Genomic DNA, 26011 nt, shown 5'->3' on the forward strand with positions numbered 1-26011 from the left:
AATAATGCAAACACAAACTGTTCGTGGAACCTGCGTTGCACAGCGAGGCAAGCCTGCAAGCACTTGCTTACACCAATTTCGTAACGACAAACGGCGTGTTTCTGAACACGTTTTGCCCCAGTGACGGCTTACATCCATCTGAGCTTTGCGCTGGACGTTATGGAGTTCATGGATGCGTTTCCACCACCACCACCAGTCACAATCAGCACGGATGTGACCTCCGACCGGCAGGTCGAGCTACACCTCTTCGGGCAGCACCTACCCGCTGTCAGTGGCCGTGACCTACGGTGGAAACCTCTTCGGCTGGGCTGGCCAAGGGAACTACGTCTGCATGCAAGACGACGTAAGTACACAATTCTGGCGGTCTGCGTCAATCGTTTGCAGCCCTCATACCGTGTATGCGTATGCAGCAGATGTACATGCACATGTGCAGCGTATGTTGCATTGTACTGCACGGGGTACGGTGTGCGTTACATAGCGCAGTTCACTTTACGCGGACGGCAGTTCCACGTCCGCTTCATTGCCGTGAAGGCGCAGGTCATGCAAAGTATCGATTGGCGTCGATTGATGACACCGGGCAGTTCTGAGCTATCACATCTGGTTCGGGATGCGCCAGCCGATCCTTCACATGCAGTAAGCAGGTATTCGCATTACTGTTCCGAACGTGTATCTTTGTGTCGCGCTGATGCCGACGCTCCCCGGCGTGCCCCTGACCAGACGCCAAGCGCGTGACTGGTGCTGCACCACTGCTCGTCGGCAGGGGTGCCCCCGGCGTGCCCCTGACCAGACGCCAAACACGTGACTGATGCTGCACCACCGCTCGTTCATCGACAGGTGGCATTTGACTTCCTGTCCAGTGTGGAGACGACGGCCACCTCAGCTGGTGCCATCCCCATGAGGGGAGCCGACAGGGTGGACGTGGTACTCGCCTACACCAACCCGTTCGACGCCCTGCGCCTCGAGGTAGGGCACCGCCGTGGTGCGCAAATGGTCCCTTATTTCACTTCCGGGCCTTAAAATGAAGTTTAACGTCTTGCCAGTGTCCATGTACAAAAAAATGACGGATGCGTTCTGATTTTCCTGCCGTGTGAGGCTATTTTGAACATTGTGTTTCAATGCTTACATTCTGGGTAGCTTTCATCAATGTTTCATGCCGCAGTTCGCACATGTGGGGGCTTAAAGAGAGTGTTTCACATTTGTTTGGGGTTTTGAATGGAAAGAGTCATCTTGAAGATCGTTCGGTGCAGTTCATAGCCGTGCCCTTCTCAAGGCCGAACCCCTCTAGTGTCTGAGCTATACGTCCGTGAAGATAAGGCGGACTATTTCGGCGAAACCATTTCAAGGTCACCCAGACGACATAATAGCGTCATTCAAATCGTGCTACTCCATTGGTCATGCGGTGATCGAGGCTAAAATATTTTATTGTCGAGTCCTTCATATCTGGCGTTCGTGAGCACGTTTTTCCGACATAACGGCCGTTAATTGGCTTGTAATCAATGTTGTGTAATACGATATATATATATATATATATATATATATATATATATATATATATATATATATACGAATACGATAGAGAAACCAAACAATGGCGCATTGAGGAGCATTTACTAAACAGAGAAATTGTGTTGCTCAGAGCAGTGCCTTCTGCTTAGAATTATACCAGTTGTGATAAGTAAACATATTTCCTCATATCTGATGCTTGCTTCAATTTTTTCAAATGTGGAACACTCCCTTTAACAACCTTTATTTTGCGGAACTGATCTCGCTTCACAACGACCTTAAGATACCTAAGAATATCAAAATGACAACATGTTAAAAAGAGTGGATGGTATTCAATTATTGCATACTGAGATTATATGGAGCAGTCAATACGATAGTTTTGCATCCATATTACTTAACATTCATTATTTTTTAACGGCTCGAGTTGCAAGGCTTTTATCAGGGTACTTGCATGACGCAATATGCTTCACGAAACGTGTTCATTCTAGAGGGAAGCACCATAACGCTTGAAAAAAGGTGTTAGTTTCATGACATATATTCTTACTGGCCTAAACACGTCTACACAACACTGTTAAAACATACTCAGACATGTTTAAAACATACATACACCAATGCCGATGCTTTAACCTCCATCGACATCAGTCATGTCCATCACCGAGGAATAAGACAAAGCAAGCTGGTCTTCATGCGACTGGCAAACAATCAGCACTTTGGACTAAGTTTTTTTCTAAAACGTCGTACTTAAATAGCTGAGAGCACACTATCAATACCTCGACGCATTTTCTCTGAGCGCACGCCATGACAGCAGTTCCACAAGCTGACCTTTATTGTTCGCCTGCCTCGCGCGCCAGGTCACGGGCACCTCGGAGCGGGAAGATATCTTCACACTGTCGAGCATCGAGGCGCAGCAGATCGGCTACAACTTCTGGGAATGCGGCGCCTTCGTGTATGACGTCAATGACACGACGGTGTTCACCACTTCGGGGAGTGGCAAGTCCCGGCTCTCTGCCCAGAGAAGCTTTGGCGAACTGCTGAACTGTGGCGGTACGTGGACTAAATTGTGTTCAGATCAATTCAGGTCACAATGCACGGTATATCCAAATGCATCATATACTTTTCGTTGATTACTGTTCCGTTATTCAAGATCAGTGGCAGTTGGTAGGTTTAGGTTTAAAACTTTGTTTCCCGACCACTCTGGACGTGAAGTCGAGAGCACAGACTTATTCCGCAAACGAGCTGACAAAAACGCGTCAATTTCCGGAACGTTGGCAACGTTTTCTCCAGAACATCAGTCGACACGGGCTCCTATCCATATGCAGCCCCAAATGAAGATCGTGAATCAGTCGCAGACTAAGGTATCCTAAAACTGGTAATGAACTGAGACGCAGACTAAAAACTGAATAGCGACTCAATTGCGTTTGATACCAAATGTAGTGGAACTCACCGCGTGAACTAATACTATATTTCTTGGGTTAGCTTCATGCTAGTTTTAGTCGTTTGTCATTTATTGACAGTCACAGCCAACACATGAGTGGAAAACGTTGACCGTGACTAAAACATTGCATTTTGATAGCGAATGCCCACGCGGAAAAGGGTTTGGAACAGAGAGTCTCGAACTCCGACCCCAGGTCCTAGAAACCAGGTTTTGAGTTAGATGCATTTCTGTGGTGAAGCTTGACAGTCCCACCCCCAGTCCTCGTATTGAATAGCCCTGGCTTGGCTTCGAAATGCAGTTGCTTGGAGTCAGGACTTGGACTCGGGCTTAAGAGAGCAAGGCATGCATTCTCGATCGGATTCAGACCCATGCTGGTCCGCTGAGCTCTTCCCCACCAGTCGAAGGAGTTTAAGCCTTACGCCTTGGATTTGCAGCAGACGAATGGCAGCCGATGTAAGCTTTAATCCCAGTGGAAGCCTGCCGTATCATACTTAGAAATGGAGGCCGCATCATATGTTGCATGACATGATAACGCCTTTCAGCAGCGCCTTGTTTATACAACGTCCTGGTTATATGTACAGCATTTATGAGAGTGTCCCACATTTGTATGGAGTTTTGAACTGAAATAGTCATCTTGAAGATCATTCGGTACAATCCACAGCCCGGCCGTTCTTAAGAACCAAACCGATGTAGTTTCTGAGCTAAATGCTCGCGAATATGTGCGGACTATTTCGGGGAGACTTTTGTAGGGTCGCCCGGCATTCTGGCGCCATAACGTCATTTACATTTTGCAGTTGTATTGGCGATGCAACGATCAAGGCTAAGAAACATGTAATTGCCGAGTGGTTTATATCTGGAGTTTGTGAGCACGATTTCCACATATTAGGCTGTCACTCGGTTCTCAGTCAGTTTTGTTTTGTTTGTTTTGTTCAGTTTTGTCATAGTACGATGACGTTATCAGACAATACCGTATTGAGGAACATATTCACTAAACATAGGCAGTGTTGTCTAGAGCAGCCTTTTCCACTTAAGAGAAAACCAATAATTTGAAGTGAGCTTATTCCATCATATTTGATGGGTGCTTCGATATCTATAAATGTGGAGTATTTCCATTAAGTGCGAGCGATTGGAGAGGCGGGATCGGTCACTATTGACAATTAATATATTGCCTAGCGATGACTCAGACCCAAGATATTACCCAAGTTAACGCACCTTATAGTAAATGACAACTGTAAGGTCAAGTTCTGCAAATGACCCGAACCCATCCGACTAGACTGTTTTGTGGTATTCATGTGATTGTGCTTGCATAACAAGGGTATAATGCCGTCTCATATTCATTTCACTGGAATCCTTAACTGAAGAACAGCAGCGCTTTTTTATCAGCTGGTACGTTCACATCCATCTGGGGCAGGTGACATCGAACCATGCCTCATGAAGACAGCATATCTGTCTTTTTGTCCACAGGCGAGCAGCCGCGTACGGCAGAAGTCAATGACCAGATCACATTAGGCTTTGGCGTATTCACCAATGGGTTTCCGGGTGACACTTTCACGCTCAACGTGAAGGTGCTGCTGAGAGATCAAGAGAAGCTCAGCCAGGACCTGGTCTTCACGCTCACCGACGGCGATCTGAGCGCCATCTACCCGGCGGTGGGCGCAGCGCAAACGTAGCGCACCTTCATGCGCAGAAGTCAACGTGCCCACCAAGGACTGCACGGCTCGTGTTTGTTTTTGGCGTGCATTAATGCGTGGTCTCTTGGATTACTAGACTCTAAATATCAGTAAAGATTTGGTTTGCTGTTTATCATAATTAACTTTGAGAAATTTTCCCCTTGTTCTGTGAGTTTAAGTCACATGCATACGATGAAATTATGCCTTCGAACCCTGCATTCCTTCTTGCGTCCCTTTTGTCACAAGTAGCGAAAAGCGTTGAGCTCGCTCGGTAGTTATGGTGCATGCTGTTCTCAGCCCGGCTCCTCAGAACTGCTCGGCGTTTCAACTGGTCGATAAGCCGAGAATGCACACCTAACGGCGCTAGTGCGCCCAGACTTGCAGTTGTGCGGCAAACCGCCGCATCAGCGCCTGTCACCCATAACAATCTGTGGCGTTCTACCCATGAGAGCACAGAGAGCACAAATGGTCCAACCACTAACAAGGAGGCAGGTGACCTTTGTAGCTGTTCAGGGCTGCACACAAGCGCAGCCGGTGCATGTGCTGGAAGTTGAGCCTGCCTCAGAGATGGCGGGTCGGGGCTGAGGTTAGCCTGTTGCCCACCATGAGCCCTGTCCTGCTGCTGTATGACGTTTAGCTGTAGTGAATGCTTTCTTCGCCAGCTGGGCACAACGTCGCATTTCTTCCACTAAGGAGACCCATAAGATACCATGTAGGATCTTTTCAAAAGAAGCTAACTTTCGGTAAAGTTATGGTCTGTTTGTCGATTGCTGCCATGTTAAAATTGCTACCTATTTCTCGCTTGGCGGACGTTTCTTCGTATTTGCCAAATGAAGAAAGCAGCGAGGTCCGCTATCTCGAAAATCAAACAACCTAAAGAACATGAAAAACACACATGATCCGTTTATCGTCATTATACATCAGTGCAACTGACCTTTGATGTGGCAGACGTGGTGCAACAGGTGTTGACACATCGCATCTAAGTCTTACACATCAGCGCTCTTGTGGATGGGACCCGTGCAATGGCAAATCGGGTGGCGCTAGTCAAACCCCATTTTATTATATCAAACCCCATAGTTTATTTGAAATCACGTTACATCATTTTAAAAGTAAGCACGGTACCACGGAATAAAGAACAACACTTGATGACAGTTATCATACTGCCTCAATATTGCCATACTACATACTATAATACATACTACATACTGTCATACTACATACTATGATACATACTACCATACTTCATCTGGACACTTAAAAAACAGGTTCCATTTCATATAGCTTAAGTACCTAATGATATCGACTGAACTGGCCTTATTATATTCCGTAAACTTGTGCCATCATGTGTTATGCTGTCAAATGAATATTGAAGAAGCCTTTATAGCAAGTCGGTCATGACGAGCCCATTTTATCCGGCCACTTATCACAGCATACGGCCGGCCTGACCTCGACAAAGCATGATCTACAACTACGACAGGCAAGATGATGGGATCTGCATCGAAAGCGTCAAAATGTTAATAATGGATAAATGGATGTGAGGGGGTCGGCGCTGACCTGACCTAACCTGACCCCCCCCCCCTGAACTGGCCTGCGCTGCCTCGGCAGCGGCGCGACGACACTGCAGGCGACATCGCCGGCCCTGACCTGGCCTGACTTGCCACAGGCCCCCAACAGTAGCGAGCCGAAGCTGGAGATCACGCCGCCGGCACCGGGCGTGCCGCAAGACATCGCGCCTGGCACGCACGTGACCTTTGACCTCACCTACCGGTTCCCGATCTTCCAGCCCGTCGTGGGCCAGAGGAGGTGAGCCGCCGGGCGTGCCGCAAGACGTCGCGCCTGGCACGCACGTGACCTTTGACCTCACCTACCGGTTCCCGATCTTCCAGCCCGTCGTGGGCCAGAGGAGGTGAGCCGCCGCGCATTAGATGGGGCCTCAACCGGGTCAGTTGAGGGAACAGTCAGCTGGCCATTGAACTGCAGGAGAGGCTGGGTTGAGAGCTCGGTACGGGCTTTTTTACGTGAAGCTGACGTGCTTCGCCAGCTCTAGGCGTGGCCAGTGAGTGCAGTGAGTGCAGTGGTTATATGAGCTCTCAGGGGTCATGGTGCAACCGGTATTCGAACCCAGACCCTCACGTTCGGGCCACAGGCACTACCACTTGGCCATCACGCCTCTTGGGTAGCTCACAGTGAGGTGAAAGGCTGCAACATCAGCAGCTTGGCACGTGGCATGATGACTGCTCTTCGGAAGATCTGCGGAGAAAATATGGTCATTTGATGGCCAGTAATATAGCGTGTGCCTGTGCGTGTGCGTGTGTGTGTGCGTGTGTGTGTGTGTGTGTGTGTGTGTGTGTGTGTGTGTGTGTGTGTGTGTGTGTGTGTGTGTGTGTGTGTGTGTGTGTGTGTGTGTGTGTGTGTGTGTGTGTGTGTCTGTATGTGTGTGACTGTGTATTCTGTGGTTCATAAATCATGCGATTTGATATCATACACTGTAATGCAGGTTTTTTGTCATCCGTGAGATTGGCGTGTCATCGATTACAGCAGTCATTTTCACGTAGGACTGCGGTGCAAGACTTTCGTTTAAACTTTCCAAGCTTATTTTCTGACCACACATCTTAAATTAGTGACCTTCGGTTAGAAATCGTTCGCAGAGATTTCAAAGCATGGTTGTAAAGACGCATAATCTGATGAAAGTGCGATTAGCCGGCTGAACACAATATGATGTCTGTCTTTTAACACGCATAATGCCAGATCTCTTCCCCCCGACACTTTTCGTAACTTAGTTAAAACATTGGGTGGCGCCTCTGACGCAGACAAGATAGAGCAAATTCGTATACCCTTGTAGGGCCCCTGTTCATACGTATGTGGTAATTACAGATCTTACTCACAGTTTTTGCAGAGCTTGTTTAAGTACTTACAGAGCTTGCGGAACCCAGATACCGTAATAAAATCCAAGTGAATGTCCGAGTGAAAATATCCTCAAAACTTACCTTGCTCCACACAAAACCGATGTAAGCAATGATTGGGCAGGCAGCATCTAAAGCTCTCGACCAAGGCATATCGCCGATTGCCGGGCCTAGTATTTTCCTAGGATTTGGGTGAACCCAGGGCTGAATAAGTTCTATGAAGACTCTTCGTTAATATTTGGAAGTTATTCTTAGTCGGGTAAATGTGACTTACCTGGTCCATTACATTGGAATTGCGTAAGAATAATATTGCCCTTGTTAGTGTTAGGTGTATTCTTAAATTTGGTGGAGACATTTGAAAAGCTTTTTAGGATTCATTCAATGTCTTAATGCATCGCGAAAACGGCTGTTAATAGGAGTCGTTTGACGATGTTCTGGACTATTTTGGAGTGATCCAGATAATATTTCACTGCACAACAGTTATGACTGCCGTCATAGCTTTTTTCGGAAGCTCCGAGACGAGTTATTAGTATCCCGAATGTAGCAGCCTTTGCTACTGCTGCTATGCTACTGTTATGTTGTGTTGGTACTTACCCAACATTTGGGCCAGTTCACTTTCCGGCCGTTGTCAAGTGTTTCGGACTCCTGAGCCCTGACTAGATGATGATGTCCTTCCCTGTTAGCCTATCGGTGTCCGGACAACCCCCAGATCTCCTAGTGCATTGGTGGGCTGCTAGAATTGCAATCAGAAGGCTATGGCTCGAATCCCAGTAATTCCAGAGAGTCCATTTTGGCTGTGGCACATACTTGGCTGAAAGCCAATCATCATCGAGCCATTTTTGTAGTCCAGTACTCCTGACGACGGCCAGAGTTAATGGCTGAATATTTTAACGTACCAGACGAGTACGATAGCCCTAATTATCATTCCATCCGTGATTGCTGTCCTAATGTTTCAATGTTTCTGTCACGAATGTCGCCATCCTGCGGCGGAGAAGCTGTCTGCCGCTTGTGGCGGCTGTCACGCGCGGTGGGTCCGGGCCTCGGACATAGCCACGTGGCTCAAATTATCATCAAGTGCAGTCAAAATCACGCCATTTCCCCAGTAAGGAGGGGGATATGATTACTTCCGATCAGTCGTATCGTGGCGCTGCGTGTCGTACCAGATACCACCGCTGCTCTTCTCCGATCATGCAGGTGACATTTTCTCACAGTTCATCGACCTGGCCACCTAAGTGACGGTTCAACTACACCAAAGCCCATAGCGATCCAAGTGTCGCATTCGTATCACCAAGCTGTCTGTAACGCTTTGAATGTTTGGGGTTACGTCTGCTCTTCATGAGGGAATTCTGAGATGTCCCTGCTCATAAGCATAGGCGAGGTGGTAGATAATTAAGGGTGCCGCTACTCTTCTACTCTGCAAGAATACGAAACCACCAGCAGCTAGTACGCTACAATTGTTTTCCTTCGCAGGACTACGCCGCCACCAGCAGCAACGGAAGCGACAACCTTTTACGAACAGCAAAGTGGGGACCTTGTGTACCAAAGCGGGGACCTTGTGTACCAAAGCGGGGACCTTGTGTACCAAAGCGGGGACCTTGTGTACCAAAGCGGGGACCTTGTATACCAAAGTGGAAGTGGGAACTATGCCGGAACAAGTGCAATTGATGAAAGTATTGGCGGAGACTATATGTACGGAAGTGGACTTGAAGATGGAAGTGGATCAGGGGCCGGAATTGGAGACTATACAGGGTCAAGTGAATTCACATATTACGGTGGGAGTGATTTTTCCGATGAGGCATCAAGCGGGCAATCGCAACGTAATGGCGGCTCAGGCCGTAATAAAAGACAAGCAAACGGAAACGGAGGAACAGCAGCAACCAGTGCCGAAACAACGGGGGCGTTTGTCAGCACCAGTCCGATTGTGACCTTCATCGACCCAATCATGGTCGTCACTGCTACCCAGGTGAGGTGGGCGTGCCTTCCGTTCTGTTTATTCTGACTTCTGATACTGGCACTGTCGGGTTATCAGTGCCTGCCGTTTGTAGCACCGTAGCGGGAATTCTATCCCTTGCTTTTGAAGGCTGCCTTTGATTGAAGCTCTTTAAAACTCAGGATCGATTCCAGGCGCAGGATTACCTGGGAAAAGGACTGGTTTAAGCCGATCACATGTGCCTTCGACTGTCTTAAACCGTGACCGGGTGTCCGGCTAAATGTGACGCGCCGGACTGTGGGAAGAATCAATCAGACCCTTCCCCCCACACCAAGGTCTGAAAGGCTAAGTGAGCGAGATACACCAATTTCACAGGGTAGGTAGGCCTCTATGTGAAATCGCTTATGTTGAAATCCATACGTCGTGGCATTTGTGTCAAATAAGGTCAAACAAGGTCACACTGCAGGTCGGTGTCCGAACAACCCTCAGATCTCCCGACGTATCCAGATTTAAAGGGAATGTTTCACATTTGAAGATATTGATGCAAGCATAAGATATGATGAGACAAGCTTAACTACAGCTGTTGTTTTTTATTGGCCCACTTTTTATTGGTTTAGGTCGAAAAGACTGTTTTGGATAACACCATTTCTCTATATAGTGAATATGCTCCTCAGTACATGACTGTTTGATTACATCATACCTTGCGCAACATTGACTGGGAGGCGGTTGACGGCCGTTAGTCTGGTTGTCATTCTCACGAAAGCCGGGTAGGAGCGGTTCGACTATTATATTTGTATTGGCCTTGACCCCGCGTGTCTTATGAAAGAGCAGGATTAGAATGACGTTATCATGACGTCATGAATGACAAGGTGATCTTGAAATACTCTTTCCGAAATAGTCTCCTCATCTTTGCGGGCGTTTAACTCAGGAACTAGATGGTTTTAGGTCTTAAAAAGGTGGGGTTGTTAACAGCACCAAATAGCCTTTAAGATGGCTATTTCAGTTAAAACGCCATCAAAATGTGGAACTCTCCCTTTAATCTAGATACCATTTGCAAGCAAAACGTCAATGGCGTTTGTATGTGGTCACTGACCTTATTTGGCTTTTGGAAGGCAAAAGTGGTTAAAAAAAAACTCCAGAATCAAAATGCATGAATTTGGATTGAATGTATAATCCCCGCTTAGTACAGGGAGCAGCAGATGAAATGATTAAGGGGGAGGGGATGACAGGGAGCACTGTACTGTTACCGGCTTGTGGACGCTGAGGGGAGGGAGTGACGGGGAGCTTGGTACTGTTACCGGGTGGTGGACGCTGAGGGGAGGGATGGCGGGGAGCCTGGTACTGTTACCAGGCGGTGGACACTGAGGGGAGGGATGACGGGGAGCCTGGTACTATTACCGGGCGGTGGACGCTGAGGGGAGGGATGACGGGGAGCTTAGTACTATTACCGGGTGGTGGACGCTGAGGGGAGGGATGACGGGGAGCTTGGTACTATTACCTGGCGGTGGACGCTGAGGGGAGGGATGGTGGGGAGCTTGGTACTATTACCGGGCGGTGGACGCTGAGAGAGGGGATGATGGGGAGCGTGATACTGTTACCGGGCGGTGGACGCTGAGGGGAGGGATGACGGGGAGCTTGGTACTATTACCGGGCGGTGGACGCTGAGGGGAGGGATGTTGGGGAGCTTGGTACTATTACCGGGCGGTGGACGCTGAGGGGAGGGATGATGGGGAGCTTGGTGCCGTTACCAGGCGGTGGACGCTGAGGGGAGGGATGTTGGGGAGCGTGATACTGTTACCGGGTGGTGGACGCTGAGGGGAGGGATGACGGGGAGCTTGGTACTGTTACCGGGCGGTGGACGCTGAGGGGAGGGATGGTGGGGAGCGTGATACTGTTACCGGGTGGTGGACGCTGAGGGGAGGGATGACGGGGAGCTTGGTACTATTACCGGGTGGTGGACGCTGAGGGGAGGGGATGATGGGGAGCTTGGTACTGTTACCGGGCGGTGGACGCTGAGGGGAGGGATGACGGGAAGCTTGGTACTATTACCGGGTGGTGGACGTTGACTCGGCGGCCATGTGCGCACGCCAGGCGGAGCCGTGCGGTGCCTCAGCCGGCCCCAGCGGACGCAGCGTTTCGCCGCTGTTCGACCTGCCGCCCGACACTGGCTACCGGCGCTTCCCCACCAACAACAGCCTGCTCTTGAGGCCCGGGCCTCTGTTCTCAACGGGGCTAGTGAGTGTCGCGGCACGTCTTCTCTACAAAAATGGTATACGGCACGGCTTGTGTTCTCCACGACGCTGATGAGCGGTGTGGCACGTCTTCTCCACAAAAGTGGTATACGGCACGGCTTGTGCTCTCCACGACGCTGATGAGCGGTGTGGCACGTCTTCTCCACAAAAGTGGTATACGGCACGGCTTGTGTTCTCCACGACGCTGATGAGCGGTGTGGCACGTCTTCTCCACAAAAGTGGTATACGGCACGGCTTGTGTTCTCCACGACACTGACGAGCGGTGTGGCACGTCTTCTCCACAAAAGTGGTATACGGCACGGCTTGTGTTTTCCACGACACTGATGAGCGGTGTGGCACGTCTTCTCCACAAAAGTGGTATACGGCACGGCTTGTGTTCTCCACGACACTGGTGAGCGGTGTGGCACGTCTTCTCCACAAAAGTGGTATACGGCACGACTTGTGTTCTCCACGACACTGGTGAGCGGTGCCGCACGTTTTCTCCGCGAAATAAGTAAACGGCAAGGTTCGTATTCTCCACGCTACTGGTGAGTAGAGTGACAGATGTTCTTCATGCTCAGCGCTTCCGCTCTGCTCCGCTCAGCATTTCAGCACGTGTTCTCCAGGAGACTGGGGGGCTGTCACACGCGTTCTCCAGGGACCTTTCAGAGGCGCGCACGTCCTCACGACGACACTGTTGAGTTACATGAGACATGTGGTGATGAGTGCGATACCGATGAGTGGTACGCCACGGGCTCTCCACAAGCTGGTCTGTGGCACGGCACGTGCTCTTCAGGTGCTGTGCGCGTGGCGCGGCACGTACCTGCCGCGGGCCTGGTCAGTGAAGCGGTACATGTTCTTGTCCATGCGATTGGCCAGTGATGCGCCTCGTGTTATCGTCGCTGAGTGGAGCGGCATGTGCTCTATAATGGCATTAAAGATCAACTACACACGCTCAAGATGAAATTTACAAATGGCTTTGAACTTTGTTGATTTGTGGGCCACGACCGTCACGACTCATATGCTTCGAGTCGTTGGTCTCGTATACATTGACAATCCTGTCCCAGATGAATATTCGCAGCTATGTGCGGAAAGGCTGGCATGTGAGCAAGCCGGCGTTTTTTCATGATCGTATTACATTTAAGTGTCTTCCTTCTAAGAGATTTTTCTCTTTCCTTTCTAAAGAGCTCTTCCTTCTTCGGTCCCCCGCCTCCCGAAATGGGCCCTGGTGCGATGTGCCGAAACGCCTGGGGATGTAGTTCGGTGGCTGTGTATGCATACAGTCAACCCGGGGATTGCGCAGATAGATTTAGCGTGTCAGATAATTCTGGGAACCAGTATAAGTCAAGATTCGAGGGATGTGGATGTAAGCCGCGTTCGATCCATCGTGAGATATTCCAATGGAAACAGAGTAATGCCATGCGCATTTGTTTGCAGATGGCATATAAACTGAATAGCTCCAAGGACGAAGAACTCGTTATTCGGCTGACGTTTTATATTCCGGAGACGGCCACAAGTCCGAGCATCTCTGTCAGCCTTGTCGGCTCCGGAGAGTCGCCCCTGCAGGCCAACATCCCGCTGATGGGCGAGGTTACCGCTCTTCGTTCACGAGGCCTCACCATGGTTGTTGGTCTGGTGACATTAGTCTGCGTTCCGTGTGCATGACACGTGTTGAGGTGACATGGTGATGTAGCCAACAACGCGATATGCCCGTTGAGCACGATAAGAGGCTGAAGAAGACAGTAAAAGGTCGACTTTAGCTGAACAGTGATGTTTGCAGGGGGTGGTTACGACGACTTTTTTTTTAATTCACACCTCAACCTGATTTCCCAGCTGACCTTTGAGAGTTTGGCTGCCGGACCAATAGCGTGGCCGTGACTGAGCTGATTTTGTGTGGCTGCAGAGCGAAAGGCCGACTGCAATGGCTGATCACGCTTTCCAAATGACGGGAAACATCACGAGCACCATTCCAAACGTGTAAGTCCATACGGCAATTGTAGACACGCTCTTGTTCCAGCAAAGTGATGTGCTCTGTTCTGCTCTGCTCTGCTACATATTTTTTGTTACAATAGCGGTTTATGGCATGCTATGTGCCTTACGATATTGTATTGGGACATTGTGCGTTCACACATAGAATGCGCTGCAAATCGAATGTGGGAAAACCTACGAGTTGGCGTACAGAGTGAGGTTTTGGGAACCAAGTGAAGTTTTTTACATGCTAAGGCGCTGAACAAGTGTCTGCACTGTGCAGTAGAGCAGCCCGCACATGTTATTCTCTCGGCCGTTTGTATACCCCTGTATACCTGATTTAATGCACTTAAATTGTATCCCGTATTTGAACCGCTCTAATTATTGCTTGCGCCGCGAACATCGACCAACGCGCACCGTTCTTCCTCACCGCATGCCCACTTTTGCTGTAACTTCCCGTGACGGCTGGGATCCGGGCGGACTCCGGCCAGTGCCCTCATGGGTGACCGCATGCCTTACTAACGCAGGGTCTCCACGTCCAACACCCTATATCCGGGCGGACTCCGGCCAGTGCCCTCATGGATGACCGCATGCCTTACTAACGCAGGGTCTCCACGTCCAATACCCTATATCCGGGCGGCGTCATCGGCTTCAACATGACGATCTTCACGCCACCGGGCGTCAACTACCGGGACCTGCGGCTGGTGGCGCAGCCGCAGACGGTTTCGGGGCCTCAGATCCGCGTCTGCCGGGCGCGCCTGCTCGCGGTCGGCGCCAGTCTGCCCTGCACGCGCTACGGTTACAACAACCACACGGCCCTGCTCGAGATGAAGGGGTGAGTGCGCCGGAAGACGGTCAGGCGCCGTGAGATAGCTCCAGTCTGGGGACTTCTAGTTCAACACGTACACGCCCTGGGCGGGATGTGGGCGCGACGTTATTGTCAGTCGGCAATATGTGTTCTATCTGTTCTGAAGACCTGTCGCGATGGTCTGCTATATGCAAAGTGTCGAGGTTGGTAGGGCAGCACTGACCATACAACGATGGTCAGTTTACAGAGGTGCACTGCGTGGTGTGCAGCTGCTACTGGCGGCAGGGCTCCAGAGACGCTTAATCGCACCGCGATAAATTCATTAATGTTTTTGTACAATGCGCCGTTGCGGGCATGCAGACATGCTGCCAAGAAGGATGTCTCATTTGAACGAATACATGATATGTGTCTAGCGAATGAAAAACTCACGGATCGTCCTCACCAGCACAGCCCCCCCCCCCCCCTCCCTCCTCCTCCATTACCCTGGCATGACCACCCGCACGGGGACACCCTCCCACCGGTATAGTCGTCAACGGCGGCATGTCGTCGATACACTGGGCTTATTGTCTGCCGGCAGGTCCCGGGCGCACAGTATGCCCGACACGGCCCAGATCGCCCTGGGACCGGTGTGTGCCCTGCCCGTCGAGCCAATGGCTGGAGCCGAACAGAACTTCATCACGGCCAACTTCGTATTCCAAACATGTCGCGCATTTTGGTCCCGACAACACATTTTCAGAAGTCTTGGCGCCCAATCGTGAGTAACACACTTAAGTATGTGGCCAGACCACATTTAGAAACGTCGAATAAGTCTCCAGTGCACTGTGGCGGAAAACGCATCCAATGGCTTATATAATCTGAGTCCCCCCCCCCCCCATCCCATCTCATTGTCAATGTGACTCACATTTTGTGGGAATGGTACGTTTTTGAATTCGTTAGCAGAGAGCCGGACCTGCGACCGCATGCCATCTATGGTCACAGAGGAACAAGGCCTATATAGTCCGCTGCACATAGTTATAAACTCAGTTGTGTTCTATCAGCATTATTTCTTAGCGCTTTCGCGGAGAGGAATGCGGAGATATAAGCTGCTTTTTCCTCGTCAGCATTCTATTTTAACGTCTTCGTGGAAAGTGAGGAGGGTCAAAGTATCTTCGCATCTTCTCTTCAATATCCCACTTCGAACAGCAAGTCTGGCCTGAACACCATCCCCAGCGGTGCTCCCAAAAAGGCGTGGCTTCAGATTCGAACACCGACCCCGGTCCGTCCCGGCCAAACAGTGCTCGTCGACCTTTGTTTCAAGGTAAGCGAAGGTGAAATCAGTACACCTGCTTCAGCTGCGTGGTGCTTTAGTCGGGATGATGTCCCGGCATTGGTGAACAATACGACTCTGTCGCAAGAGAACCAGCCAACTGCCAAAATAAAACTCAGCAGAAAGACGTTCAATGAACAGATTAACTAAACCTGCATTAACGGTAGCGGTGTGCCTGTAGCACACTAATCTGAAAACAATAGGTGCGATTGTGATTTGCTTTGCATAGCGCTGGTCCAACTTTCACGGTTGTCGAGAAGACAGACTACCACTGATCCGTTCTCAATAGTCGTATGCACCGGCGCAACCCCAATCAACACGTCTTTCTAACTTGCAGCCTTGATCTGGGGCCGAAGTGCCGGCTGTGAGACTTGCTGTGCCGGGGCCATGAGATTCATTTGCGGCGGCCGTGCTGTGCCGGGGCCCTGAAGCTGACCTCTGACCTGTGACTGTGAGCCTTGCTGTGGCGGGGCCGTGAGGTCCACTTGTGGCGGCCGTGCTGTGCCGGGGCCCTGAGGCCGACCTCTGACCTGTGACGGCCGGGCTCGGCTGTGAGCTGTGAGCTGTCAGCCTAGCCCGCTTGTCAGCGTCGCGCCGCTCCGACAGATGACGCCCGGCTCCATGTCAGATCACCAGTGGCACATCACGGCACCCGACGAGGACAACCAGATCAAACTCTGCGACGTGCGCGTCTCGCACGTGGGCGCCAACTACGTGTGTCACCAGGACGCCGCGTACCGCCGGCTCATTCACTACAAGAGCTACGACAGCCCCACGGCCGACTACGCAACCCAGGAGAAGTCGGAGAGGGGTGTGCACACCATGATCACCTACCTCACGCGCTACGCCAACGCCGGTGAGCGACGAGGCACCCGGTGTTGGCGACGACGACCGCGACGACAGCGGCGATGGCTGTAACAATAGTATGACAGGCGACGGCAGCGACCAGGGCCAGGCTGGTGGTGGCTGTGCCATTTGACATCAGCAGCAGCATCCTCGCTTCTGTCTGCGGTGGAATACCACTATCAGATCTCACGTGTGCTTGAAATATGCTGGGGTGAGGTCTCGTCGTCAGCTGATCGCTCATTTTCACCTGTTGTCACCTGTTTTCACTGTTATCACCGGTATCGTGGCACTCGGCTCTAATTCGCCGCCACCGGCCGCGACAGGCCTCGACTCAACCTCCTTCTACGACGACGAGATGGTGGACGCCGACACGGTGGTGACATCGGTGGCGATGGTGATGCCCCGAGAGTGCCGCCTCCTTCCGCATCCGGCTGGTAGAGGGGAGCAGCAATACCATCTTTGACGAGACCACCCAAGTGCCGGTGACCAACGCGGAGGCGGCGGCGCCTGCGCAGCGGCCGCCCAGTCTCACCTTCACTGTCGGTAATCGGCGGGGTTGGAGTCGCCGCCGGTGGCCGATGGCCGGTGTCGCGGGAGGGGGCAGAGCGAGAAGCGATTCGGGGATGCTGTGGTGACCTGCCTCCGGTTCTCAAACACCGTGCTGCCTGACGTCGCTGCGTAACAGGAATGTCTGTCGCTGTCTGATCAAGCGGGCTTGAAACAAGCTGGACGCGACCTGTCGTTGTCTGATCGCTGACATCTCCTCCCAGACAGCGCTGACGGCTGGTCCGTCTATCCTGGCGTCATGAAGAAGCTGGTGGTCATGCTGGACATGGAAGAGTACTTTGAGCGCACCGTGAAGCTCCTCCTGGAGCCCGCAGAATCCGAGGCCAAATACGACGCCTGCTGCGCATACGTCACGTTCGTGGGGGAAAACTCACCATGCGTCAACACGTTCGGCCTGGAGTCAGTGATCTCCAAGAGCAGGTGAGATGTCGTTTGGCCCGGGCTGGACGGATGGTCTTCTCTCCTCGCGTCGGAGGACGAGGCTTCTTAGCCCTCTCTCCGCCGCTACCTGAAGAACCAAACACGCTCAAGCCGCGCGAGGGGCCACATCGGGAAGTTCGCGTATAGTTGCATCGCATCGGCGTCGTCATGCATTGACGGAAGGTATGTACATTCATCACCAGGTCAATGGGTGAAGAAAACGAGTTTAGGTCTTCTCTCGGAATTGCGCACGCCATGACAAGCTGGACGGGGGGGGGGGGGAGTGTCCATGCCTCTCAGCTCCCCGACGATACGCCGAAAGGGAATGTCCGTGCCTCTCAGCTCCCCGACCATGCACCGAAAGTAACGCAGGCACGAGGACTGGGCCTGCGGCGGGTCAGACGGGGTCATACTGGTAAGCCCTGTGTGTAGAGGTGCCTACCCGCCACCTCAAGACGTAAGCACGGCCCGGCAGCGAGACAAGGACGTGGGATAGCGCTCGTTAAACCACGCCAAAAATCGTTTGCGGTGACCTGGGGTCTGTTACACCGGATCGTTAAAGCTTCAAATATTTTTTCTCAGATATTTCCTCGTTGTTCTTATTTGAGCCGGCTTGACCCTGCATAATGCCATCGTAAAGTATTGCAAGAAATGACGTTATCCAGTAGCGTGATAAGATACGGAAACTAACACTGTGCTGTGCTGTAGAATACATGCTGCGCCGCAAACATTGTTCATCGACCTCTTGAACATGAGATGAGATTGGTCTCCCTAAACGAAACGGGCATCATCCATCAATCGCCTATAATCAATCACCCATGGCAGGATCATCTTATTCTCACAGGAAGTGTGGGCAGAGTGTAAGTTCGGCTACTAAAGATCACAGCGTCTCACTCTTGGGATACTGGGGGCAAAAGGTAGAGAAAAGCCTACGAGGGCCACATGATCCAGCGAGGGCAAACAAATTTCGTTTCACATTCTCTTGGAGCACCAAGCCCCTCATATATATTAGAGGAGTGACGCTCCCTCGAGTGCCGGTGACTTCGTTTGATCACCATCTGAACTTGGCGTCGCATATGCCGCTGCACTTGCCGTCGCGCCTCGCCACAAACAGACACTTGCAACGGCACTGGCGCAGATTCCCAGACGTTGTGGAGTACAGTCAAACGGTACTGGCTTTTTCGTCAACGTTGACGCTCTTCGGTGGAAGCAACAGACCTAACGGCTCTGTTTTTTTCACAGAAATTTTGACCCCGACTGAAATGTAAACGCACCACAGCATCTCGCGCACTTCATTGCGTGTTTAGTCAGCTTTGCTTTAGTGCGATCATCTATCTGATGCCAGGCTGATGCATCAGCGACTGCGCCGGCCTTGGATTGGCTTGGCTTGGCTCGGCTGTTAACGTCACTGCGTCCCTGGCAGCTGGTCCCTTGGATTGGCCTGGCTCGGCTGGTGACGTCACTGCGTTCCCTTCGGCCGGCCCCCTTCAACTGGCTTGGCTCGGTTGGTGATGTCGCCGCGTCCCCGGCAGCCGGCCCTTTGATTATCTTGACTCGGCTAATTGACGTCACTGCATCCCCGGCAGCCAGTACCTACGATTGGCTTGGCTTGGCTGGTGACGTCACTGCGTCTCCGGCAGCCCGTCACTGCTGGGGCCGGACGTGCTGACCTTCGACATGGGGCGACTGTGCTCGGTGCCTCTCATCCCGCGGCACAACACCAGTAACCTGGTAAACATCACGGTGGGACTGCGGCCGCGAAACCAGCTGGCCGCCGGCGAGACCTTCAGCGTGGGCGTTTCCGTGGTCATGGATGACACGGTCGGCGCGTTCGGCAGACTGGCCGGCGACACTAGCGCCACCATTGATGAGGCGGTCACTACGGAAATCATGACAGTCGGTAAGGCGATGATCAATATCTTAGCCGGGTTAATACGGAAGCGAATGGAAATAGCCGGCGATTATTTTCAGAGCTTTCTTTGTGAAGGCAGACTGAAAGATCATCCCACACGAATCAAGGCCTCGATGAGACGCACGGAAACACGCATAATTGGTGTGCTACTTTTTAGCGAATCCAACTTTACCTTCCCCGGGTCTTGTATAGATTGATCGTGTCTTCATCGGACTGCAGCATCATTTTGTTTTGTTTTGCCAAGTGCTCATGTTTCCTATTCGTAATAGGATTTTCCAGGAATATTTTTATAAGGAACCATGCTCATCACTATTTAAGTATTTAAGTTCGGTTCAGCGTCGTTTATGTTGGTTTCATTCAACCGCGGCAGGTCTATTTGTTCAGAACACTCCATTACGACTTGATTTTCTAACAAGTCACATAAGTGTTTGATATCACGCGCTGATAATGCACTATTCAAGTCGCTATAATCCAACGGGATCCCGTGTATGTAGACTCATGACATCAATTCCGTCTCGTCAGCGGCGCTCCACCACAGCTGCGACGAGCCCCAGACAACGCGGCGAGGGGCCTTGATTCATTTGTTCTGCATTTGGCTTAGGGATAACGCATGGATAATGGCGAACATTCCTCAAAGATCTTGCTGCTCATTCATTGCAGATACACTCCATTGCTGACTATGGAGATGGAGATTAGAGGAGTACAATGGAGACAATGGCAGCTGTTTATCAGTGGCAGTAGTAGCTGCCACAACAGCTGTGACATCTGATGGCAGTACAATAGACACTGTTGGACAGGGGCGGATCCTGAGGGGGCAATGGGGTCATACCCCTCTTTGGGCTCCGAAGGGATCCATAGGCTCCGAAAAAGGCCAAAGCCGGCCCGAACAGATGCAGGTTTTTTGGCACAAAACGCGAGAAAATTGGACATCTTTGGGCTTCCAGGTGACCAAGAACAGTTGCGAGCAAAATGAATGGCCCACGATTAGGTAAAGTAATTCCTCACTAATTGAGAGGGTGGTGATTGGAAAGATTTTAAGGCTCAAAATTTTCAGGCATTATGTCTTAGATATGCGTAACATATACATGCAAATATCATTACAAGTTCACAAAACCATCTGACCACCAACCTGATGTGCCACCATATCCGATTGAGCTGGTGCCTCTCGCTCACACGACCTCCTGTTTGTTAGATAAAACATGCCGTCTTAGTTATTAAGCGGCGAGCACCTTGAACTCGCTCTTACTGCAACCGCAATGCAGAGCGCTGGCGCCGTGGTTAGAATAAGCCTTTTGACTGGTCTGGCCTTTGCCACCTAATGTCATGCATTACCGGTCTACGGCCGGACGGTATCTGCGCGCCATTTGACACCATATCATTTCATTAATCACTTCGACCGCCTTCACTGTGCCTGTCAACGAGCCGTGCGCTTCCCGGGAGCAGCAGGGCAAGGCTGAGCCGCCCTGTCGTTTGCTCTAGGCGCGGACGCAGACTTGGCGGCGGCGGCAGATAACGGCTCCTCCTACTACACCACGGGCAGCTGGGAGTCGTCGTCGGAAGCGGGTGGTGTCGGCGGCGGAGCCAGACACCAGTCACCCACCAGTGATCGTCACATTTACGGTGGCGTCGGAGGAGTTCACGGGCGCCAGTACGCCGGTCAGTGCAAGTCGACCCGGAGGACGGGTCTAGTCCTACCCGACCGAACGGGACTGGGCCGACCCGATGGACATGGCTGGGCCGACACGACGCTCGGGGCTGGGCCGACCCGACGGGCGGTGGTTCGACCCGACGGACGGGGATGGTCCCACCCGACGAACGGGGATGGTCCGACCCGACGGACGGGGATGGTCCGACCCGACGGACGGGGCTGGTCCCACCCGACGGACGGGGCTGGTCCCACCCGACGGACGGGGCTGGTCCCACCCGACGGACGGGGATGGTCCCACCCGACGGACGGGGCTGGTCCCACCCGACGGACGGGGCTGGTTCGACCCGACGGACGGGGATGGTCCCACCCGACGGACGGGGCTGGTCCGACCCGACGGACGGGGATGGTCCCACCCGACGGACGGGGATGGTCCGACCCGACGGACGGGGATGGGCCGGCGCGGGGGGGGGAGCTACACCGTCCGCATGCTGTGCGGGATCGCGGCCAGGGGGCTGCAGTTGAGCCGTCAAGCAGTGCAGCCGCGTGTGGACGCTGGCACCGATCTGCAAGGGACCAGTGCGCGAATGAAGCTGCCGTTACGCTGGTGTGCATGCTTCAGGAGTTCTGAGCTCTTTCGCTGCCCTGACGGCTGCTTCGGTGTGACCATTGGATTGAAGATAGTAAGGCGTTGACATGTCACGCCTCACCTCCCAGCGCTCGAGAAAGGCTGCGACATCGCGGTTCTTATAAACATAGAGAAAACAAGCTTGCGACCTTTAGACACTGAAGTCCGCAGACCTGTAGATGTAGCGAGCTCGCTGGGAGGGATCACAGGAGTGCATCTATTGATGGAGGCCGTATCGTGGATCAGTGGCCCTGGATACTGGAACGTTTTGACTTTGTTCTTGCTGTTGTTGCTGCCCTAGTTGCTGTTCCATCTGGCGCTGCTCTTGCTGTCGCTGGTTTTGCTATCGCTGCTCTCCATCCGTACCCCCGATTGGTGGGCCGCACGGGATTGGACGGCGGTTGGCGGCTGCCGGCCAGGCGGCCAGCCCCCGGCCCGTCGCACGTAACAGATGGTTCTCCAGGCTCAGCCGCCGCGTGCCGCTAGCGGCATCAGCTTCGGCGCTGATCTTGGCTTTGTCGTTGTTTGCTGTTTAAAAAACTTGCTCTTCTCTACACCGAAGAATGCAATACCATACGCCTTCCCTGCGGCTGTTCAGACCCCGTCAGCCCGAACAGTAGCTGTGCAGCATGTTTAAAACTATGTGAACTATGTGATGATACTTTTTCGTGATGATCCCCAGAATCTATCACCGCGTATGCAGCTCTAGTCTGGTGGCAGAATGTATTAACGTGTACGCAGCTCTGGTAAATAGTGTGGTTCTGATAATCGTGATTCCCAGAGCAGCATACACGTCGAAAATCCTGGTGGTTGTTACTCAGAAACAGCATCAAATAGAGAATAGAGAATAATGCATGAGTATCAGTACCACACCATTACACGCTGGCTTCTGTGATAAAGCCGAGCAACGCTCATTCTATGTTCTTGATTGAATCGGGTCTCAGTAAATCCCAATAATTAGGCGCTGCTGTCAGCTGTTTCTTCCTCATGAGGCCTGGCTCCACCTGATCCAGCTCCTCTCTCTCTTTCTCTCTCTTGCAGGGCGAAATGAGCATGATCAAGTTCATGTCCTCCGATGACGAGCTGATCACCATGACGGAGACGTCGTGGCTCAAGTTCAACATCAGTCTGCCGCTGTCCGGGGTGGGGGAGTGGCCAGTCTGAAGTGGTCTGGCTTCACTGAGGACGGTCGTGCCGCCATTGTGCCCACGGGCAACATCAGGTCAGTCCGCTCCGATCAACAGGCGCTCAGATGGCAGGGGACTCAGATGGCTGGCGGGCTCAGATGACAAGGGGCTCAGATGACTAGCGGGCTCAGATGACAAGGGGCTCAGATGACTAGCGGGCTCAGATGACAAGGGGCTCAGATGACTAGCGGGCTCAGATGACAAGGGGCTCAGATGACTAGCGGGCTCAGATGACAAGGGGCTCAGATGACTAGCGGGCTCAGATGACAAGGGGCTCAGATGACTAGCGGGCTCAGATGACAAGGGGCTCAGATGACTAGCGGGCTCAGATGACAAGGGGCTCAGATGACTAGCGGGCTCAGATGACAAGGGGCTCAGATGACTAGCGGGCTCAGATGACAAGGGGCTCAGATGACCAGTGCGCCCAGATTGTAAGGGACTGAGATGGCCAGTGGTTTCAGATGGATAGGAAATAAGATGGTGTGAGACTCAGGTGACTAGAGGGTTGAGATGACAAGGAGCTCAAATGACATGGACTCAGATGACGCTGGGCTCAAATAGTCGTGGCCTTTGATAACTGGGGTATCAGATGAACACAGTTCATGCGACGAGGGGTTCAGATGACGAGGTTTTCACACGACCGTGGGCTCAGACGACGAGGTTTTCACACGACCGTGGGCTCAGATGACGAGGTTTTTACACGACCGTGGGCTCAGACGATGAGGTTTTCACGCGACCATGGGCTTATGTCACCAAAGGATTAGATGACGAAGGGCTCGGATGGCCAAGAACTTTGACGATCAGGGCCACAGACAATCCGGGGCTCAGATGACCAGCCTTAGTCTGCCTCAGTTTGATGACCAGGAACTGAAATGTGCAAAGACTGTAAAAATTCCCAGGGCCTCAGATGAATACTAGCTCGACCACAAGCTTTGGTGATATGATTCTGTGTTAATGAGTAAGGGCATGAATAACAGAGATCAGTACAAGAAGGGATGGAGCTGGACCCGGTTCGCTGGACCACCAGGTGTAGCAATAAGCTGCAGTTTGGGCTGATTTGTGTCGTGAAAATTTATATTGATAGCATTTATCATGAATATTGGTCATGCTGTAGATGGATGTCACTTTCACGAGCACAGATATTTGTTGCATTCCTGAGCTGCGGTTATCCATCCGGCCAGCTGTAGCAGTGACTGTTGGTGGCCACCCAGTGCATGTTCTTAAATGCTTGCTGATACACTATACCACTATGTTTATAATTTGGTCAGCCATCAGGGATGAGCTGCATTCAGAAATATGGAAGGCCACTTTTCTGTGCTCCGCAATATCTATGTGTATGCAACACCTAGCGGGCGCTTTTTTTGCTGTTTCTCGGGGGCATCTCATACCATCATTGGTCGTGCTCATTCCAGCACCCTTGCTTTCCTCTCAGCAGCTGGGGTCGATTGGCCGCAACAACCCGCCGCCCCGTGCCCATTGCCCGACGCGTCCTCCACACACGCTGACTCCCACCGCCACAGGGTGCTGGCTCGAGGACGCAACGTGCCCTGCTTCGGAATCACAGACCTGAACGACACCATCGTGGTCAGCACGACGCTCAGCAACACCCAGTACGACGTGGTCTCCCTGGACCTGGGCTACGTCACCAACACAGGCACGAGCGGTCCTCGGCCGGAGCTTGCCGTCGTCTCCGCCGGCTCGGCCAGGGGCGGGAGGCTCATGTGGGGCTGACGTCTGCGCCATTCGATCCTTTTCAAAAGTGTCATGAAACACTGTTCAAGTAGGTTAACCAACTACATACATAATTTGCGATATGCATGCCATCAATCGCTCGACAGACAACCGGTTAACTTTGGACCGAGGATAATGTTTTCATCACAGCTGTGCATAAAGACATGGTCACTTGTGCCAATACTTCTACCTCTGCCCGTCTTCGATGCGGGTGCAATCTGAAATCAACCCGTGTTTATCGGCGCCAATGCGTGACGTGTTTTAATTGTGTACATGCGGCCCAATTTGTGTCCGTGTCTACGTCAATAACTACCTGAAGCCGTACCTGTTGCAGCCAATAGAACAGACCAGTCCACATGCGTATATTTGCATCTGAGTCCATGCGCGGCGTGCTGAGAGCCCTTTTCTGGTGGCAGGCATGACGGCGAGCCGCGAGACGGTGCAGGACTGGGTGGAGACGGACGACATGGTGCAATTCGAGGCCGAGTTCCGCTTCACCGACCACCCACGCGCCACCCACCAGACACTGCTTCCCGTGAATTTCGAGGTCAGACATGCGTCTGCGAGCTCGGCCGTAAGCTGCCACTTAATTTTCTTGTGAGTTGAGACCTTTGGTAACATTTGGCGCAAATCAAAGGTCTTCGGCGAACTGAGAGGCAATCAAAGACTTTGGTGGTAGAATGTGGAGCCAATCAAGGAGCCAATGAAACGCCGCCCGTTGTTGGCACGCTACAGGGGCTTCTGCTGAATCTTTGGCTCGTTGACTTTGTACTGCCCTATGGTGGAAGCATTACACCATACACAGCCATACAACAGCACAGGCACCGATTGTCTTTAGCCAGCCCTGATTTCCAGGAGGCTTCGAGACGTCTGGTCGTGGGCGTGGGTGGCTGTTCAGGCCGCTGATTGCAAACGGAGACAGATCATCCTGAAGGGGCCGCTTTACCGGCACGGGGGGACTTGATCTGTTGAGCAGTGAGTACGTGCGTGGTCGCCTGGTCAACAGACATGATCATATCTGTTGGGGCGGCAAATTTGATGGCTGTCTCTGTACTGCCGGAAATAGCCATGCAGTCGGCAGCATTTTATTAGCTGCAGGATCGCGAATTCATGATGCGTCCTTTTGTGGCTGGGTGATATTGATCATGGACTCGTTCTGTTTCGTTCACTGACTTGGCATGAGAGATTCGCCTGGTGCTCTATGTCCGGGTTGAATAAATGATCATGAATTCAAGATTCCGCTTGCTAAATTTACGTCCCATATGAAAATGGCCGACACTGACAGAAGCGATCATAACCAATTATCTGCCTCTTACGCCCT

At 52.1% G+C, this 26011-nt stretch overlaps 1 protein-coding gene across 1 annotated transcript in view; it reads left to right on the top strand.

The window, feature by feature from the left end:
• The window catches only part of LOC119111586 (uncharacterized), a 31921-nt gene extending 11204 nt beyond the window's left edge, over positions 1–20717 (top strand). The window contains exons 6-21 of the mRNA XM_037235396.1: positions 232–343; positions 835–963; positions 2355–2547; positions 4403–4587; positions 6272–6411; positions 8982–9474; positions 11533–11676; positions 13110–13262; positions 13576–13649; positions 14248–14475; positions 15026–15137; positions 16361–16610; positions 16924–17034; positions 17371–17587; positions 19228–19487; positions 20692–20717. Coding sequence (XP_037091291.1) covers positions 232–343; positions 835–963; positions 2355–2547; positions 4403–4587; positions 6272–6411; positions 8982–9474; positions 11533–11676; positions 13110–13262; positions 13576–13649; positions 14248–14475; positions 15026–15137; positions 16361–16610; positions 16924–17034; positions 17371–17587; positions 19228–19487; positions 20692–20717 — 2827 coding nt within the window. The remainder of the gene's footprint in view (positions 1–231; positions 344–834; positions 964–2354; positions 2548–4402; positions 4588–6271; positions 6412–8981; positions 9475–11532; positions 11677–13109; positions 13263–13575; positions 13650–14247; positions 14476–15025; positions 15138–16360; positions 16611–16923; positions 17035–17370; positions 17588–19227; positions 19488–20691) is intronic.
• Positions 20718–26011: the final 5294 nt, after the last annotated feature.

The sequence above is a fragment of the Pollicipes pollicipes genome, unplaced genomic scaffold (genome assembly GCF_011947565.3).
Source record: "Pollicipes pollicipes isolate AB1234 unplaced genomic scaffold, Ppol_2.1 Scaffold_7261;HRSCAF=8764_pilon_pilon_pilon, whole genome shotgun sequence".
Classification (NCBI taxonomy): Eukaryota; Metazoa; Arthropoda; class Thecostraca; order Pollicipedomorpha; family Pollicipedidae; genus Pollicipes; species Pollicipes pollicipes.